This window comes from Scyliorhinus canicula, chromosome 11 (genome assembly GCF_902713615.1).
Source record: "Scyliorhinus canicula chromosome 11, sScyCan1.1, whole genome shotgun sequence".
Classification (NCBI taxonomy): Eukaryota; Metazoa; Chordata; class Chondrichthyes; order Carcharhiniformes; family Scyliorhinidae; genus Scyliorhinus; species Scyliorhinus canicula.
This window is the reverse complement of record NC_052156.1, coordinates 61,536,624-61,556,341: the sequence shown is the minus strand read 5'-3', so window position 1 is coordinate 61,556,341 and position 19,718 is coordinate 61,536,624. Positions and strand designations below refer to the sequence as shown.

Below are 19,718 nucleotides of genomic sequence, written 5' to 3'. Positions count from 1 at the left end.
CCAGATTCGCCCACCTGAAAAGTATGAAAGCTGACATTGTCTTCCTCCAAGAGACATAGCTGAGGGAGAAGAACAGACTGCGGGGAAGAAAGAGCTGGGTGGGTTAGACGTACCATTCTTGCTATGGGACGAGAGCCAGGAGGTGTAGCCATACTGCTCAGTAAGAGGATGGTGTTCACGGTGACGAGGATGATCATGGACCCTGGGGAATGGTACGTCATGGTCAGCGGTCTCCTGGAAGACGCACCACTGGTCTTGATTAACGTGTATGTGCCCAACTGAGACGTCATGGAGTTTATAAAGAAGACCGTGGTAGAAATCCCTGACATAGACAAGCCCCGACTCAGAATGGGGAGGAACTTTATCTGTGTACTGGCCCCACAGACAGACAGGTTGAACCCCAAAACAGGGTAGACCTCCAGCATGGCAAAATAACTCAGCACATTTATGGAGAAGACGGAGGCTGTGGACCCATAGAGCTTTATGCACCCAGGAGAGAAGAAGTTCTTCTTCCTCTCCCAAGCACATAAGGTACATATACACATTGACATCTTTGTAGTGGAGAAAGCGGTACTTCCAGGGAAAGTAAGAGTAGGATACACTGCAATTGTGATTTTCAACCATGCTCCACACTACATGGATGTGAGGTTAGTGATGGGCCATGCCCACTGCCCCTCATGGACGTTGGACATAGCCCTCCTTGCCGACAAGGCTATCTGTGAGAAAATATGACAGGCCATAGATGGGTACATTGCCAACAACCACAATGGGGAGGTCTCCACATTCTGGAAGACGCTAAAGACTGTGATCAGGTGTGAGATTATTCCCTATAAGGCATGTAGAGACAGGGAAGAGAAGGGGGTTAGGCTACAGCTAGTCAACTCTGTACTGGAGATAGATCGACGATACTTCAGGGCCCCGACTGTAGAGCTTTTGGTGGAGAGGAAAAAGCTACAAATGGACCTTGACCTGCACTCCATGTGGAAGCAGTGCACCAACTCCACCAGGTGCAAGGGACCTTTTATGAACACACTGTTGACCCAACAGCTGAGAAAGCAGGCAGCCACGAGGGAAATAGCTCAGATTAGGCACAGCAATGGCAGACTAGTAGCAGAGCCAGAAAAGGACAACAATGCATTGAGGCCTGTGGTGAACCACTGTGTACACCTGCATTAGGGGATGTAAGGTAAGACCTATACTACAGGTTCGCCGGTAGCCGCTGCCGGCTGGCTCCGCCCACTAGGAGCTGTATAAATATGCGTGCCCTCCATTGATCTGCCTTTTCGCCAGCTGCAGTGGGAGGCTACGCATCTGACTGCAATAAAGCCACAGTTGTACCCAATCTGAGTCTTTGTGCAATTGATCGTGCATCAAGGGCTCCTACTGGGGGCTGTACACCCCTGAGCCCCCCGATGGGGACTCGTGGATGAAGCAGTTACTCGATAGACTGGACATGGCAGTCATGGGGGAGGATAGGTTGAGGTAAGCACCATTAGAACTGGAAGGAGTCATGGAGAGCATCAACTCCATGCAGGCGGGAAGACGACAGGACCAGATGGATTCACGGCGGATGCCTACAAAACATTTGTGACAGCACTGGCCCCGCACCTGTGGGAGACATGCTAGCAAGGGGCACTCGGTCGCCAATGCTAGCACAAGCCTCAGTCTTGATGGTATCCAAAAAAAACAAAGACCTGATAGAATATGGGTCTTACAGACCCAACTCACTGCTCAATGTAAATGCGAAGATACTGGCCAAAATCCTAGCCAGGCAACTGGAGAACTGTGTACAGAGATCGTGGCAGAGAACCAGACAGGCTTTACGGGTAAGTAGCTAGCGTTGAACATCAAGGGCGGGTTTCTCCGTGCCGCCACACCAGATTTCTGGTGCGGCACTCCGTCCGAACTCTCCATTTCGCCGGCTGGTCAATGGGATTTCCCATTGTGGGACAGCACCACGCTGTCGGGAAACCTCCGGGCTGCCGGCAAAACGGAGAATCCTGACGGTGGAGAATCCAGTCCCAGGTGCCTGCTAAACGTGATATTGACCCCCATCCAGGGAGAGAACACCAGTGGTGATTGTAGCGATCTCTGTATAGGTAAATACATAATTAGTTAATGTGCAGTCAGTACAGTCAGATAATCACTAGATGGCAACACTAACAGGGACTATATAAGCAGTTTACCGCTCTTTCTTTAGGTTCTTTGTGTGTATTGCAGCTAGAGGATAGGAGTGACCAGCTCAGAATGTAGTGTATTATATTCATTATTAATTTAATCTAATCTTAGTTTATTCTACTACCAGTCAAAGTATTAAATTAAAAGAACTCACAGTATATTATTTTGTTACTCAATAAATAATTTGTCATCAACTGGAAGACTCCGACTGTTTATCATCAAGTTAAGTACAACTCGCCAAGACAAATTAGTGGCATATATATGACACCCCTGTAATATAACAGTGATCATCTTCTAGGAACCAGAAGTGGCCTTCGACAGAATCGAGTGGAAAAAGCTCGGGTGAAATTCTCCGCAATAGCTGACGCCGGAGTGAAACCCGGAGTGTTTCACGCCGGCGTCGGAGGCCGCTCCTCGCCCCCTATTCTCTCCCCCCCCTTTCCCCCCCCCCCCCTCCCCCCCGGGTGGCTAGGAGCGGCGCTGCAGGAAACTCGGCAGCCGGGCCTTGACGCTTGCGTCAAAGCGGCGTGCCGAGAATGACGCGGCCGGCGGCGCCTAAGTGACATCAGCCACACATGTGGAAGGTTGGCCGGCTCCAACCCGCGCATGCGCGGTTGCCATCTTCCCCTCCGCTGCCCCGCAAGACGTGGCGGCTTGATCTTGCGGGGCGGCGGAAGGGAACGAGTGTGTCTCTTAGAGACGCCGGCCTGACGATCGGTGGGCACCGATCGCGGGCCAGTCCCCTCACGAGCACGCCTGTGGTGCTCGATCCCCTCTCTGCCCCCTACAGCCTTCACACTTACCTGTCGCGCGATGCTCACGCCGGCAGCGACCAGTTGTGGTTGCCGCTGGCGTGAACCCGTCGGGGTCGTCAGGCCGCTCGGCCCATCCAGGCCGGAGAATCGCTGGTCGTCGGGAAAAACGGTGAGTGGCGATTCTCTGAGCGCCATATCGCAAAACGCGACTCGCCATTTTGGGGGGTTGGGAGAATCGCGGGGGGTGACAGAGCGGCCCTCCCATGATTCTCCCACCCGGCGTGGGGAGCGGAGATTCGCGCTCCTCTTAGAGGTATTGGAGCGTTTTGGGTTTGGAGCGGGGTTCACAGCATGGGTTGAACTTCTGTACAGTGCTCCAATTCCATGGAGTGATTCCAAACTCAAGAGTTCTGATTAGCTGCACAAGCCATGTGACCCTGACTCTGCTGTGTTGCCCTTAAAGGGACAATTATCACACTTCTCTACCATTTAAAAGATATAGCTGTGCACAATTTCTCACACTGCTGCCAGTGAACATCCAGACATAGTCCAGTTTACGTGGGCAGCCTTCTTTCTTTCATGATATTGATGACCCCTCTGGTGCACTGTATAAACACCCCCATCAGAAGATTCACCTTCTATTTCTAATACTTTCCATTATTTTACAGAGCACATGTGTCTGTAACAAAATGGCACCCGCTGTTGCCTAAATTCTTGTCTTGCATCATTGGTGATTCCCGCCAAGTTTTTAACATTTAAATCACTTCACACATCCAACTAACTGTTCCATTATTTTACATTTGTTTTACATTCAATACCAAATATTTGTGCCATTGAATATATTCAAAGATGATTTAAACATATTTTTGAATTATAAGGAAATCAAACATTATGGAGAACAGGCAAGATTCAGGCCAAGACCAGAGCACCCGTGATGTTATGAATGGCAGACCAGGTTCAAGGAGCTGTATGGCTTACTCCTATTTCTATTTCTTATATTTTTATGTTCTTAATTTTAATTTAGTAATCCTTAAAAGTACATGAAGTTCTCTGTTGAGTTGTATTGGACTCATGCAGGTTTCCTGACAGTGCTGCAGGGAGTATTTGTAAATGATAACAAGCATTTACAAAGAGGGGTAAGGCTGTGCAACATGGCTGTTCTCTGTTTCCCTTCAACTCAAAACAATGTGCAGTATTTGACATTTTTAAAATCAAATAATTAATTGGGACTGGGGGCATTTCTGGTGATTTGCCTACTAAATTCTCAGCACACAATAGTGATCTAGGACATGAATAGGGTAAACCTAGGTATTAAGATTCAGGAAGCCAGTGGTAAAGAGAACATAGGTTTTAATCAAAGTCACATAAAGCCTGCTCATGGCAACAAGCTATTTGCAGAGTAGAGTCCCATTGTGACAACCAACATGCCGGTCCCTGTCTGGACCGGCATTTATACAGAGTTCTAACCAATTCCAGCTGGGCCGCTCTCCGCACACACAGCAGGCAAGCTCACATTCCATGGGTCCTACGGGGAGATCAATCAGTGTACTCCAGTGTGCCTCCTTTTATCTTGCCCAGACACTCCTGAAATGCCTCTGGATATTTTCCGAGGGCCTCATACAGGTTTCCGGTGTATATCCGGAAAATCTGTTGCAAGTTGAAGTGGAGGACTATTAGCCAGGTCCCGACCCTTGCACCATGACCAAAGGTAGTCTGACGGTTTGTTGCCCATGGGTTACCAGGGTCAAGGTGGTTCCTATAATGCTCAGTGGCTCCCCAGTGCCAATCTGGCCTTGGTGTTGTGCAGGCTTAGTGGTAGAATTCCTGTGTGGAGTCGGTCAGCAAGTCCCTCGGCAACTCAGGAATGGATGGTCTAAACTTGCAATGCTCAGCCAGGTGTGGAAATAGAGTCAAGAAATCTGTTAATAATTCCCTTGGAGTTCACACAGCAATGTTGAATCTGTACCACTGCATAATTACTGACAGTTTCAGGTCATAATGGTTGGACACCAGAGCTACTAATTCATCAAAAAAGTTTGAATCTTCACCACTGCGTTCACAAAGAATTTCAAAACACAGGAATGGAATGTTGAACTTGCCGTGCTTTTGGTGCGCATGTCCAGGCTTTGGGACTTCCGCATAGTCCCAACATATATGTGCAGCATACAATCTCCATACGCCAGACGATTCAATGGAGTTCTTCCTCCTCCTCCAGCATGTCCCCCCGCTGCTGCATGATATTGCACAGGACACAGCAGTCCAGCATGATGTCAGAAACCCTCCTGAGTCTATACTGAAGCAATCTACAAATTGCAATCTACAATATACTATCGCCTAGCTATTGTTAGCGCAACATGAGGACACCAGTACACTGTTCAATGATACAGGGTGCAAACCTTGTTACAATAATAATCTTTATTGTCACAAGTTGACTTATACTAACACTGCAATGATGTACTGTGAAAAGCCCCTGGTCGCCACATTCCGGCACCTGTTCAGGTACACAGTGGGAGAATTCAGAATATCCAAATTACCTAACAGCACGTCTTTTGGGACTTGTGGGATGAAACCAGAACATCCGGAGGAAACCCGTGCAGACACGGGAAGAACGTGCAGACTCCACACAGACAGTAACCCAAGGGAATCGAACCTGAAACCCTGTCACTGTGAAGCCATAGTGCTAACCACTATGCTGCCTCCAGCAGCGAGCGACTGGAGCATGGCACCTGATTCTGCGCTGGGCATGGACTTCGATTTTGACCGGCGCCCGATTCGCCGCCCAAACAAAATTCGCATTTTCTGTATTTCAAGGCAGAGAATTTCACCCACTGTCTCCAGTAAAACAGGAAAATTGTCCAAGCTTTAGACCACCTGAATGCCGAATGTAGCAGGACCACCAAGTCCAGCCTGAAGTCAGTTGTGTGACAAACGTTCAAGAGTTGTATACCCTGTTATGATATGTGTAATCTGAGGAAAGTAAAGGGTTAACAAGATGATGTTCATGTATATCAACACGAGATGGTATCACTGAGTAGTCTTATAAATGTCTGCGTCTCTAGGCATTCTGGGAGAAGCTCTAGGAGAAGTTGATGTCGAAGGATAATGTGAGGTTCAGTTAGAGTGTAGGTTATGTGTCAGAGAGATAATGAATTACTGTATCATCGATCCAATAATATTATTTTGTTAGCTGTTACTCAGTAGAGTGTGTGAACCATTTTAAGCAGTGAAGATTCATAACAGGATTTCAAGTAGTGCAAAATAAACTCGTTTTGATTTAAACATGTAGTTTTATGTTCTTTGTCCACTCTACAACTTTGGCTATATTGGAGAAAAATACAAGGAACATAACACAGTACCAGGAAATTACTGAAGTAATTGAGTTAGAAAATAGTTCGAATTTAAGAAGAAAGAAAACCAGCATGTGCTCAGATTTCAACGGCAAGACAGCTTCCAGCCCGGTTACTTCAACACACAGACAAGTCACACAGACCAAATGTAGAAACTGCAAACTCTGCGACAGTTCTGGCTTTCTGGTAAAATTGATGTAAATTGGAAAATATTTAAGCAGCAATTTTAACTATACCTCTGTGCCTCAGATTTAGATAATGCGAGTGATAACAGAAAACCTGCATTATTTTTAACAATGGCTAGACCAGTGGGTATTGAACTGTGTAACTCTTTCCAATTCTCCATGGAAGATGATAAAAAAAATCTGATATCGTTATTGAAAAATTTGATCTTCATTGTAAAGCTCAAATTAATGAAACGTATTTGCAGCACGGTAGCATGGTGGTTAGCATAAATGCTTCACAGCTCCAGGGTCCCAGGTTCGATTCCCGGCTGGGTCACTGTCTATGCGGAGTCTGCACATCCTCCCCGTGTGTGCGTGTGTTTCCTCCGGGTGCTCCGGTTTCCTCCCACAGTCCAAAGATGTGCGGGTTAGGTGGATTGGCCATGCTAAATTGCCCGTAGTGTCCTAAAAAGTAAGGTTAAGGGGGGGGGGGGGGGTTGTTGGGTTACGGGTATAGGGTGGATACGTGGGTTTGAGTAGGGTGATCATTGCTCAGCACAACATCGAGGGCCGAAGGGCCTGTTCTATGTTCTATGTTCTATGTATGAATGGTTTATCTTTAAAACGAGAGTGCAAAAAGATGGAGAATCTGTAGATTGCTTCATTACAGATTTAAGACTAAAGTCACAAACCTGTAACTTCTCAATATTGTCAGACTCAACGATCAGAGATCAAATCGGTTTTGGTATCAAAGATGAGAAACTCAGAGAACGTTTATTAAGGTAGAAAGAATTAAAATTAGAAGATGCTATTCCAATGTGTCGAATGAATAAAACATTCAAAACCCAGTTTCTGAAATTCTAGTTAAAGAAAAGGGCGCGAAAACACATCTTGGGGCCGACTGCATTGGATCTGTGGCGCAGTTAAGAAAAGTGCACATTTTGCAGGGCAGCCATAATGCGCATGCGAATTGTCAATCTGCACATGCGCACTTCAACAAACTACGCAATTTGGATAAAGACCGTTCTGTGCATGCGCACAACCAATTTGCGCATGATGAAAGCAACGTCATGACATGTGGACGTTGTGGACACGCCCACCCACATACAAAATGCCCAGCACTTGGAAAAATTTGCTCCAAATGGTGCAAAATGAAACATTTTGCTGTTCAATGCAGAACTGCACTAAAAGGGACATACCCAAAACTTCCAACATACTGAAGGAACACATGAATGTACAGTGTTAATACAAGTGCAGACACCTCTAAAATGGATACCCTTAATGCTGATATGATATAGATGCTTATAGTCTTGAAGATTCTTTCTTTGTAGCAATTGTTGAGAAGTTCCACACAACTGTGAAGAACAGTTCCAATCCACAAATACTGCATCCCATGCAATCGATTAACATGGAATCTGAATGGAACACTCCATTACAAGTCAATGGCTCCAAGATTGTGTTCAAGTTGGACACTGGAGCTTCTGCAAATTTAATAAATACTCATGATTTATCGCAACTTTGTCATAGTCCCAAGATTCAGAACACTGACTGTCAGTTATGGGACTACAATGGTAACACGATTACTTCTATAGGATCATGCTATCTCTTAGTGACAAACAATAACACTGTGATATCCTTGCAGTTCGAGATTGTTGAAGCAAATAGATCTTCATTTCTAGGTGCACAAGCCTGTCAGGATTTACAACTTGTGAACCACTTCCACCTGTGTAAGAAGATATTGAAATTATCCTCATTAATTTTCCTCAGGTATTTGAAGGTATGTGTACTCTTCCTTTTCAATACAAGATTCAACTGAAAGTGAATGCTAAACTAGTGGTACACCCTCCAAGAAGAGTTCCTGCTTCATTATGTGATCATCTCAAGCAAGAACTGGAACGCATGCAGCACCTTGGAATCATTTCCAAGATCACAGAACCGACAGATTGGGTCAGCTCCATGGTGTGCGTTAAGAAATCCAATGGTGACCTAAGGATTTGTATTGATCCGAAGGATCTGAAACTGAACATCAGACGTGAACACTATCCAATACCGAAACATGAAGAGATTACAAGTGAGATGGCTATTGCCAAGATATTCTCTAAACTAGATGCTTCCAGAGATTTTTGGCAAATGCAACTGGATGACACAAGCACAAAATTGTGTACATTCAACACAACGTTTGGTTGTTACTGTTTTAATAGAATGCCATTTGGCATAATCTCAGCATCTGAGATATTTCATCGTGCCATGGAACAGATGACAGAAGGCATAGATGGAGTTCAGGTGTATGACATTATAATATGGTCCTCTACTGGCAAAGGACATAATGCAAGACTCCTGCAAGTGTTGAAGAGTATATACAAATTTGGCTTGAAGCTAAATCGATCTAAGTCCAACTTTGGTATCTCAACGTTAACATTTATGGGTAATCAAATCTCAGAACATGGTGTGCAACCAGACAATGATAAGGTATTGCCATTCAGAAGATTATAGTGCCAGAAGACAAAAAAACAGTTTTGAGATTCCTTAGTGTAGCAGATTTTCTAGGAAAATTTAATCCCAACCCAGCTTCAGACACAGAGGAACAACAACCTGAGATAGTTCAACTAATTGAATGCGTAACCTCATTAAGAAGAACCCATTATTCTTGTGGACTGCAGAGCACAACAAAGAATGGCTTGACCTCAAGTCAGCATTGACTACCGTACTTGTCGTTTCCTTCTTTGACCCTGGTTAGGAAACAAAGATTTCCACAGGTGCAAGTCAAAATGGGATCCTACTTTAAAGGATACCTTTTGGATGCCAATTGCATATGCATTTAGATCTATGACTACCACAGAGCAATGGTATACTCAGATCGAGAAAGAGTGTTTAGGCTTGCTTACGGGAATACAAAAATTCCATGACTACGTCTATGGACTTCAGATGTTCACATTCGAAACAGATCATTGACCATTAGTTCACATCATTCAGAAAGATTTGAATGATATGACTCCAAGACTGCAACGATGACTCATGAAACTACGAAGGTACGACTTTCAACTGGTCTACACTCCAGGTAAAGAACTTATAATTTGCCGATGCATTGTCTCGTTCTACAGGCACATCTGAACAACAACCTGAGATAGTTCAACTAATTGAAGCTCAAGTGCAACTTCTAGCTGAAACTCTTCCTGTTTCTGATGAAAAACTTAAGCTCATCAAAGAGGAGACAGAAAAAGATGAAATGTTACGAGTCATAAGCCATAGGAATAATGGTTGGCTGGAAGAACACTGTTCGAAATTCAGGAATATTCAATCTGGCCTCACTGTTGTAGATGGTTTTCTACTATGTCTCGATCGTCTTGTTAATCCTGTGACACTAAGGCACCTGATACTCCAGAATGTTCATGAAGGTCATTTAGGAATTGAAAAGTGCAAACGCCGAGCCAGACAGGCAGTATATATATATTTTTTTATTTGTTTTTATAAATTTAGAGTACCCAATTAATTTTTTCCAATTAAGGGGCAATTTAGTGTGGCCAATCCACCTCGCCTGCACATCTTTGGGTTGTGGGGGTGAAACACACGCAAACACGGGGAGTATGTGCAAACTCCACACGGACAGTGACCCAGAGCTGTGATGGAACCTGGGACCTTGGCACCGTGAGGCAGCAGGGCTAACCCACTGCGCCACCGTGCTGCCTACTGGCAGTATATTGGCCAGGAATAAATAATGACATAGCCAATTTTGTACTAGACTGTGAGACATGCCAGCAAAATAAGTCGATACAGAGAAAAGAGAAACTCACAACTCATGATCTCGAGAAGACTTCATGATTGAAAGTTGGTATTGATCTTTTTCATTTTCATGATTGTAATTATGTCTTGATCATCGACTATCTTTCAAACTACCCAGAAGTAATGAAATTGTCTGATTCTACTTCGAAATCCGTGATTAAAGCGACTAAAGAAATATTTCCTTGTCATAGGATACCTTGCAGAGTCATGACAGACAATGGAACTTGCTTTGATACCAATGATTGGACAGAATTTTCTCATAGCTACAATTTCACTCATATCACGTCTAGCCCTCTTCATCCGCAATCTAACGGCAAGGTTGAAAATGGTGTTCACATTGTGAAACAACTTTTCAAGAAAGCACTTGACTCTGACTCAGATATGTTCTTAACTTTATTGAATTACAAAGTTACTCCTCTCTCCACTGGTTTATCTTCTGCTCAGTTTCGAAAGAACAGATCATTGCGTACAACTCTTCCATGTACTACTTGATCCTGATCTTCAGCCAGTCATAAAGAAAATGCAACATCAAAAACATTTTCAAGAGTAATACTACAATGAACATGCAAAATCACTGAAACCACTTAATCCAAATGATCTAGTGAGAATTCGGATTCCCACTGGAGGACGGTCTGATCTAGCTAAGGTCATATGTCCAGCAGCACCTCATTCGTACATTGTTCTAGTGACTGATGGTTCTGTTCTTAGAAAAAATCAATGTGCTTTTCTGAAAGTTCAATCTTCTCGTACGTTATTTCCAAGTCTTCAGTTTGATGATAATTTATTTTGTACTGCTACAGCATCTGCTAAGCTACAAGATGACTTCCAGAAGCAGTTAAAAACATCTACCCCTCCACTGAGTGGATTGAGGAGATCATCCAGAATCAGAAAGTCAGACTGAATTTGTAAAGAGAAACAAATGAACTGTTTAACAAATTTTTACTCACTTGTTAACTTTTAGTATACATATCAATGTATCATGTAATAATGTTACTCATATTTTCCTTTTTGTACTGGACAAAACATCTAAAACAAAGGGCGATGTAATGATATATATAATGTAAGGAGAGTAAAGGGTTAACAAGATGGTGTTCATGTACATCAACACTAGATGACATCATTGAGTAGTCATATAAAAGGCTGCGTCGCTAGGCATTCTGGGAGAAGCTGTTGGAGAAGGTAATGTAGAAGGATAGTGTGAAGTTGATTTAGAGTGTAGGTTATATATTAGAGAGATAATTCATTACTGTATCATAGATTCAATACTATTCTTTTGTTAGCGGTTACTCAGGAGAGTGTGCAAACCATTTTTAGTAGTGAAAATTCATAACATGATTTCCAGTCGTATAAAATAAACTAGTTTTAATTCAAACATGTAGTTTTATGTTCTATGTCAACACTGGTTAAATCCTCATGGAATTGGCAAGCACATCCGTTTTGAAGAAGAACCTGTTGTGGAAAACAAGGAGGGGGCAAAGGGGGGAGCCACTCAAGGCCTCCTCATCTGATTGTAGCACTGGATCTAAATAAACTGTATTTCTTGTTCCTCATTGAGTGGTGTTATGTTGTTAATGTGGACTAATATTAGAATCTGATTTTCAAGCTGCAAAATTTTACAAGCATACATTGTTAGAAACAGAGTCACAAGACTTGGCTTGAGTGACAACACAAGATCAATTCATAAAGGACGTTTCACCGTGTTTTGTGCAGGCAAGCAGATTGTGAACAGATCGCAGCATTCTGCTTTGTTGCAATCAGCTCTGAGTTATTATTGCATTGTAAAAGACATTGGAAAGATTCTCATTATCATATGACTCCATTTTCAAGTAAAACCCACCTTTCTGGTTGGTTGAATCTGTGATACGATAATTAAATGTTGTTCAAGATTTGTGGATTCAAAACAGATTCACTTTAATGAATCAAAACAAAAGGACAAAGCGTTGAAACAGCTGAAGAGCTGACAGTTTGAGGAAATATGAGATAAGGCCCAAAAGGGGCACGGGGATTGTGATTCACAATTAACCCACGCCTATTCATTCTCATACACACAGCATGTAAACATTTTACTGTTGTCAGTCTAAATAAGAACATTCAGCCCAACACCATATGCACTGGTAAGTGGTTGAGTCAGTGGCCCACATTCATATGAGGTTAGCATCACTGAACAGCGAGCCTATCCTGCTTAAAGTCAGTCCATACCACCTAAAAAGGGAGGTGCAATCCGCACAAGTGGCACAGAACCTCATTAATTCATTTATGGGATGGGCTGGTTAGCCCATCCCTAGTTGCCCTTCAGAAGATGGTAGTGACTTAAACCGCTGCAGTCCTTGTGGTGTAGGTACACCCACTGTGCTGTTAGGGAGGGAGTTCCAGGATGTCGCCCAGTGACAGTGAAGGAATGGTAATATATTTCCAGACAGGGTGGGGAGTGACTTGGAGAGACCTCCAGGTGGTGGGGTTCCCAGGTATCTGCTGCTCTTGTCCTTCCAGATGGTAATGATCATGGGATTGGAAGGTACTGTCTAAGGAATCTTGGTGAGTTACTGCAGTGTATCTTGAGATGGTATATATGGCTGCCACTGTTCATCGGTGGTGGAGGGTTTGCATTTTTTTGGAAGGCGTGCAATCAAGTGGGCTGCTTTGTCCTGGATGGTGTTGAGCTTCTTGAGTGTTGTTGGAGCTGCTCTCATCCAGGCAAGTGGAGAGGATTACATTATATTCCTGACTTGTGCTTTGTAGATGGTGGACAGGCCTTGGAGCGTGAGGAGGTGAGTTACTTGCTGGATGATTCCTAGCCTTTGACTTGCCCTGGTAGCCACAGTATTAATATGGTTGGTCCAGTTCAGTTTCTGATCAATGGTAACCCCCAGGATGTCAACTGTGGGGGATTCAGCGATGGTAATGCCATTGAATGTCAAGGGGTGATGGTTAGATCCTCTCTTGTAGGAGATGATCATTGCCGAGCACTTGTGTGGCGCGAAGATATCTTGCCACCTGTCAGCCCAAGCCTGGATACTGTCCAGGTCTTGCTGCATTTGGACATGGACTGCTTCATTAACTGAGGAGTCGCGTATGGTGTTGAATATTGTGCAGTCATCGCACATATCCCCACTTCTGACCTTATGATGGAAGGGAGCTCATTGATGAAACAGCTGAAGATGGTCAGGCCTAGGACACTATCCTGAGGAACTCCTGCAGTGATGTCCTGGAGCTGAGATGATTGACCTCCAACCACTACAACCATCCTACTTTGTGCCAGGTATGACTCCAACCGGAGAGTTTCCCCCCGATTCCCATTGACTCCAGTTTAGTTAGGGCTCCTTGATGCCATATTCACTCAAATGCAGTCACTCTCACCTCACTTCTGGCACTCAGCTCTTTTGTCCATATTTGAACCAAGTCTATAATGAGGTCAGGAGCTGAGTGACCCTGGTGGAACCCAAATTGAGCATCCATGAGCAGGTTATTGTCTAGTAAGTGCCGCTTGATAGCACTGTTGATAACTCCTCCTATCACTTTGCTGATGATGGAGAGTAGACTGATAGGACGGTAATTGGCTGGGTTGTATTTGTCCCGTTTCTTCTGTACAGGACACGGCTGGGCAACTTTCCATATTGTCGGGTAAATGCCAGTTAGGGGTGCGTTAAGTTCTGGAAAACAAGTCTTTAGCACTATTGCTGGGATATTGTCAGAGCCCAGAGCCATTGCATATCCAGTGCCTTCAGCTGTTTCTTGATATCATGAGGAGTGAATCGTATTGGCTGAAGACTGACATCTGTGATGCTGGGGACCTCCAGTCAAGACCGAGATGGACCATCCACTCGGCATTCCTGGCTGAAGATTATTGCGAATGCCTCAGCCTTGTCTTTAACACGTATGTGCTCATCCATCATTTAGGATGGGGATATTTGTGGAGCCTCCTCCTCCAGTGTTGTTTAATCGTCATGGCTATATGCGGCAGGACTGCAAAGCTTAAATCTGATGCATTCATTGTAGAATCACTTAGCTCTGTTTATTACTGGCTGCTTATGCTGTTTGGCACACATGTAGTTCTGTGTTGTAGCTTCATGTCTGATGTTGGTCCTGGCATGCTTTCCTGCACTCTTCATTGAACCAGGGTTGATCCCCTGGCTTGGTGGTAATGGTAGAGTGGGGGATATGCTGGGCCATGAGGTTGCAGATTGCGGTTGAATATAATGCTCTGCTGATGGTCCACAGCGCCTCATGGATGCCCGGTCTGGAGTTGCTAGATCTGTTCGAAGTCTATCCCATTGAGCACAGTGGTAGTGCCACACAACACTATGGAAGATATACTCAATGTGAAGATGGGACTTTGTCTCCAAAAGGACTGTGCAATTATCACATCTACCAAAACTGTCATGGACAGATGCATCCACAGCATGCAGATCGGTGAGGATGAGGTCAAGTATATTTTTCGCTCTTGTTGGTTCCATCACCACCTCCTTCAGTCTGATAGTCTAGCATCTATGACCTTTAGGACCCAGCCAGCTCGATTTGTGCTGGTACTACCGAGCCGCTCTTGGCTATGGACATTGAGGTCCCCACCCAGAGCATATCCTGCGCCCTTGCTTTCTATAAGAGGTGTCCCCGTACCAGCCTCCCCGGACAGGCGCCGGAATGTGGCGACTAGGGGCTTTTCACAGTAACTTCATTGAAGCCTACTCGTGACAATAAGCGATTTTCATTTTTTTTCATTTCAACATGGATGAGTACTGATTCATCAGCTGATGGTGGCAAGTACATGGTAATAAGCAGGAGGGTTCCTTGTCCATGTTTAAAACCTTGAGACTTCATGGGGTCCAGAGCCGGTGTTGAGGACTCCCAGGGCAACTCCCTCCCCCCTGTATACCACTGTGCTGCCACCTCTGCAGGTCTGTCTTGCAGGTGAGACAGGCCATACCCAGAAATGGTGATGGTGATGTCTGGGACATTGTCCATATGTCTGTAACCATAAAAAGCATTTCCTCCATGTGTGATTCATTTTCCCAACAGTTGTCATGATTTCTTCAACCTCCACCCATCCAGGCTGCTTTGGATCTTTATTCTAACTCCTAAAAGTGGTTGGATGGATCCTGGAAGACAATGGATATCCCTTGAAGAGATAGCTACTTACCCCTCCACAGAGGCACTTAGGCGATATAGCCAATGCTATCTGATCAGTGAGACAATCACTGAGTAGTCCAGGAGTCACTGACGGTTCGATTCCAATGTCTAGACCAGTAGGTTAATGCCATGCAATACTCTCCTGCAAGGCCTTGGTCATTGTGGTGGTCTGCTGCGCTTTCCATAACATACCTCTTCATTCACCTGAGAAAGGAGCAGTGCTCTGAAAGTTAGTGTTTGAAACAAACATGTTAGACCTTAACCTGGTGTTGTAAGACTTCTTACTGTTCCATAACACAGCCCTCCGGGGAGGTAGTGGAAGTAGACACCTCACCGGAGAGGAACAAGATGAGAGAAAGGAGGAGGAAGAGGGACATGGCACTGAACACTGCCATTGCACAATGACATGCCCTCCTTCTGCCATCCTCTGGCTGGAGAGCCCCCTCATTTCCCTCAAGGCCCAACATTAGATCCAGATCAGCATTGATGAAGCAAGAATTTGCCTTGCCAGGTGCCAGGCCTCCAGCTCCATTGTGACAATTTGCTTCCCTTTGGTGCTGTGGAAGGCTCTTGCTCAATCGACATGTTTCTCCTTTAGGACAAGAAGCAGCCTCAATGATCGCTTTTGCGGCAGGTATAAATCAGGTCCACACTTCAGCTGACCTAGCTCCCATGCCCACTGGCTTAAACTGGACAGGAAACCTGGGTCTTCATAACAATCAATGACTTCCTTCCATGAAAATCTTAAATTTAAACAGTTTTCCACTTGAGGGAGCTTTCTGATTTGAAAAGGAAACCTTCCTGTTTCCTGTCTCCATATTGAGAATTCAGCCCACAGAATACAATGGCAAGGAAGCTATGCTCGTTTGGGGAGCTGGTGCAGCCAGAATAGTCAAAATGGCCTCCTTCTGCACTGTAACAATTCTGTGAATTATATTAAACACATGTTCGGCCGAAACTGGAGTATCGTGTCCAATTCTGGGTACTACACTTTGGGAAGGATCTGAGGATTTTAGAGAGTGTGCAGAAGGTTTATCAGAATGTGTTCATTGACTTCAGTTACTTGTTTTGGTCTGGTTGCGTAGTCCTCTCGTATTATGCCCAAAATGGCCATTTTGTATCAGTGACCTGGAGCCACCTGGGGTGGCCATGTCCCGATTCCAAAATGGATACTCGCAAAGAGTGCAGGGAAAATGGACAGCACTAGAAAAACAAGCAGGTACAAGGTTTCCTGTGGATTGTCATTCGGATGCTCCGTAGAGAGATATAGGAGAGAGATAGAACGAGTAAGGTAGATGTGAGCGAGATAGAGAGAGAGAACAGAGAGTTAAGAGAGAAGCTAGCAGCAAAAGACAGAGAGGTGGATGATGCCAAGAGGGCACACCAGTCTTGTCTGGCGCACTTAAGCAGCTTCCAGACCCAGTATGATAAGGCCTACCAGGACACACAACGTGCTGTCTTGGTAAGACAAGAAACAGAACAGCAGGTAGAGGCATTGCAGAAACAGTGCAATGATTTAAAAGCAGCCGTATGAGCAATCCATGCTTCCACAACGGAACAAAGGCAGAGCTCGGTAGACCACGCAAGGGGCAGCACGGTAGCATGGTGGTTAGCATAAATGCTTCACAGCTCCAGGGTCCCAGGTTCATTTCCCGGCTGGGTCACTGTCTGTGCGGAGTCTGCACGTCCTCCCCGTGTGTGCGTGGGTTTCCTCCGGGTGCTCCGGTTTCCTCCCACAGTCCAAAGATGTGCGGGTTAGGTGGATTGGCCATGCTAAATTGCCCTTAGTGTCCAAAAAAAATAAGGTTAATTGGGGGGGGGGGGGTTGTTGTTGGGTTACTGGTATAGGGTGGATACGTTGGCTTGAGTAGGGTGATCATTGCTCAGCACAACATCGAGGGGCGAAGGGCCTGTTCTGTGCTGTACTGTTCTAAAAAAAAAAGTGCTGGAAGCAAATTGCAGAATTGCAATCCCTGCTTTCAGTTCAGAATGGCTTTCAGAGCACATTCGGACCCCAAATAGATCAGGAAAACGGCCCCGATTGGCAGGAATTAAACAAAACAGCCCATAGATACGTACATGGAGGATGTGCGCAGGAGAAGCCCCAGAAAAGGAGAGCACCCCAACCCCCACTGAACAGGCAGAACAAACCCCCATGAATCCAGTGACAGCCGCCTAGCTTATCAGCAGAAACCTCTGAGAATTTGCCCCGACACCAGTTCATAATTGCTCTTCTAATTTGAAGGTAGGAGAGGCATTACTGCAACCCCCCACGACGACTACATTCCCGCCCATTCTTGCCGGTCACTCTGGCAGTGGAGAAACGGCACTTATCCCTGCCCTGCCTGAGGACCCCCCTCTGGTCAGCTAAGCTCAGGTAGAGCACATACCATCCTACCTGGGGATTCAATCCAATTCTTACCCGCCGCGGCCCATACGCACCTCATTTTGGCTCTTTGTTTCGAAAAGTTTTTTGTTTTATAGGGACCCTTCGGTTGCTTTCCTCATGCTATTTACATCCTCAAACATTGGGACGGTAAATCGCGCAGGCTGCGAGACGGCTCGCACTGTGTCAGTATTTTTCAAGAATGTCTTGTCTAGAAATTCGGTTTTTGAAAAAAATGAGGGAGTCCCAGATGGTGACCAATTATAAAGGGTAATTGGCAATAAATGACAGACAGACAAACACACGAGATCTTAAGCAAGATAATGACAGATATTGGGCGCAATTCTCCGCAAATGCGGCGAGTCGTAAAGGCGGCTGAAACACGACCAGTTTCACGGCAGCCTCCGCGCCGCCTCCCGGGACCCGATTCTCCCCCCCCCGGGCGGGGCTAGCAGCGCGGCCCCGTGAAGAACGGCATTGCGGGCTTAGCGACCGTTGCTAAGCCCGCGCGCCAAGCGTCATGGCGGCTGACGCGCACGATGACGTCACCCGCGCATGCGCGGATGACGTCATCACGCATATGCGTCAAACCCGCGCATGCGCAGGCCGTCATGACCCTCAGCCGCCCCGCGGACTGACCTGAAGAGAGAAGCCAGAGGCAGAGGAACAAATAGTGCGCGGGTATCGGACCCGCTGCCCGCGATCGGTGCCCACCGATCGCAGGCCCATGCCACCCTTGGTGCCATGGTTGTCCGGGACGGCACTTTGCGGCCGTTTTCACGAACGGTAAGAGCAGGTGTGTTTGCGTTCGTGAATACGGCCGTAAAGGCCTGGGAACTCGGTCCATCAGCCTGGGGAGAATCGCTGTTCGCCGTAAAAAACGGCGAGCAGCGATTCGTGTTGTGGGACGGCCGTGGGGGGGGGGGGGGGGGGTGAATAGCGGGAGGTCGGGAAAAATGTCGGGAAGGCCCTCCCGCTATTATGCTTGTGTTCACAGAATTCCAGAAGAAGACAAGAAGAGAAGAAAGAAAAGAAGAGAAGGAAAGATGAAGACGACCTCCATCTTTGTTATATGGACACCAGCAGGATCCCTTTGGTTGCGCGCAAATGCTAACCCCCTCACCCCCACCCCACAGGCCGTCAATTATTCACTCCCCCACAGTACTCAGAGCCCAGCAACAGTCAACAGTACCCCAACCTGGTGTGATAAGTTTATCACTTGGTATTCCCTCTCGTATGTCGTAGAAGCACTTTTAGCACTGGCGATACTTTGCAGTGTCGTGCAGACCATTTGAATGAAGAAATGGTGAAGGAGAGCCTACCGCTCTCGCACCCCGGTATACAGAATTAGATCCCCTATTTTCGGTTTCCACCAGACCCCCAAACCCCTTGACATGGATTAAAGTGCATTCATTTTTTTGTTTATGTGTGTTCGTTTGTCCAATAAAGAAATGTGAACTCTGTGTTTGACTGCCAAACCAGGAAAATTTGAATGCTGCTATTTTTGTACAGTTAAGATGTTAGGATATTTTTTGAATTGTTTGAGTGAAGATAGTTTATTTAGAATAGTTAGAGGTTCCAGATTTTTATTTTGTAATGCATGTCCTTAATGCCATGGCGCCCCGTAGAGTTTTGATGATGTGTGTATATAAAATTATTTAGTTAAAAATATGTTGCATAGTTAAGGTCAGAGTAGAGCCTAGTCATGGGTGCCCGCTTGGTCAGAGAACTAAGACATCGCAGTAGTGTGATCCTTCACACTTTGCGTTGAGGATCACAAGGAGGGAGTGTAGCCACCTGGGGTGGCCAAGTCCCGATTCCAAAATGGACACTTGCAAAGAGTGCAGGGAAAAATGGACAGTACTAGAAAAACAAGCAGGTACAAGGGTTATAGAACATAGAACATAGAACAGTACAGCACAGAACAGGCCCTTCGGCCCTCGATGTTGTGCCGAGCCATGATCACCCTACTCAAACCCACGTA

The 19,718-nt window shown here is 45.6% G+C and overlaps 1 protein-coding gene across 1 annotated transcript in view; it reads left to right on the top strand.

The window, feature by feature from the left end:
* The window catches only part of LOC119973668 (uncharacterized protein K02A2.6-like), a 56,025-nt gene extending 46,148 nt beyond the window's left edge, over positions 1-9,877 (top strand). The window contains exon 3 of the mRNA XM_038812053.1: positions 8,212-9,877. Within this exon, the coding sequence (XP_038667981.1) occupies positions 8,224-8,937 (714 nt within the window). The 5' untranslated portion in view covers positions 8,212-8,223 and the 3' untranslated portion in view covers positions 8,938-9,877. The remainder of the gene's footprint in view (positions 1-8,211) is intronic.
* Positions 9,878-19,718: the final 9,841 nt, after the last annotated feature.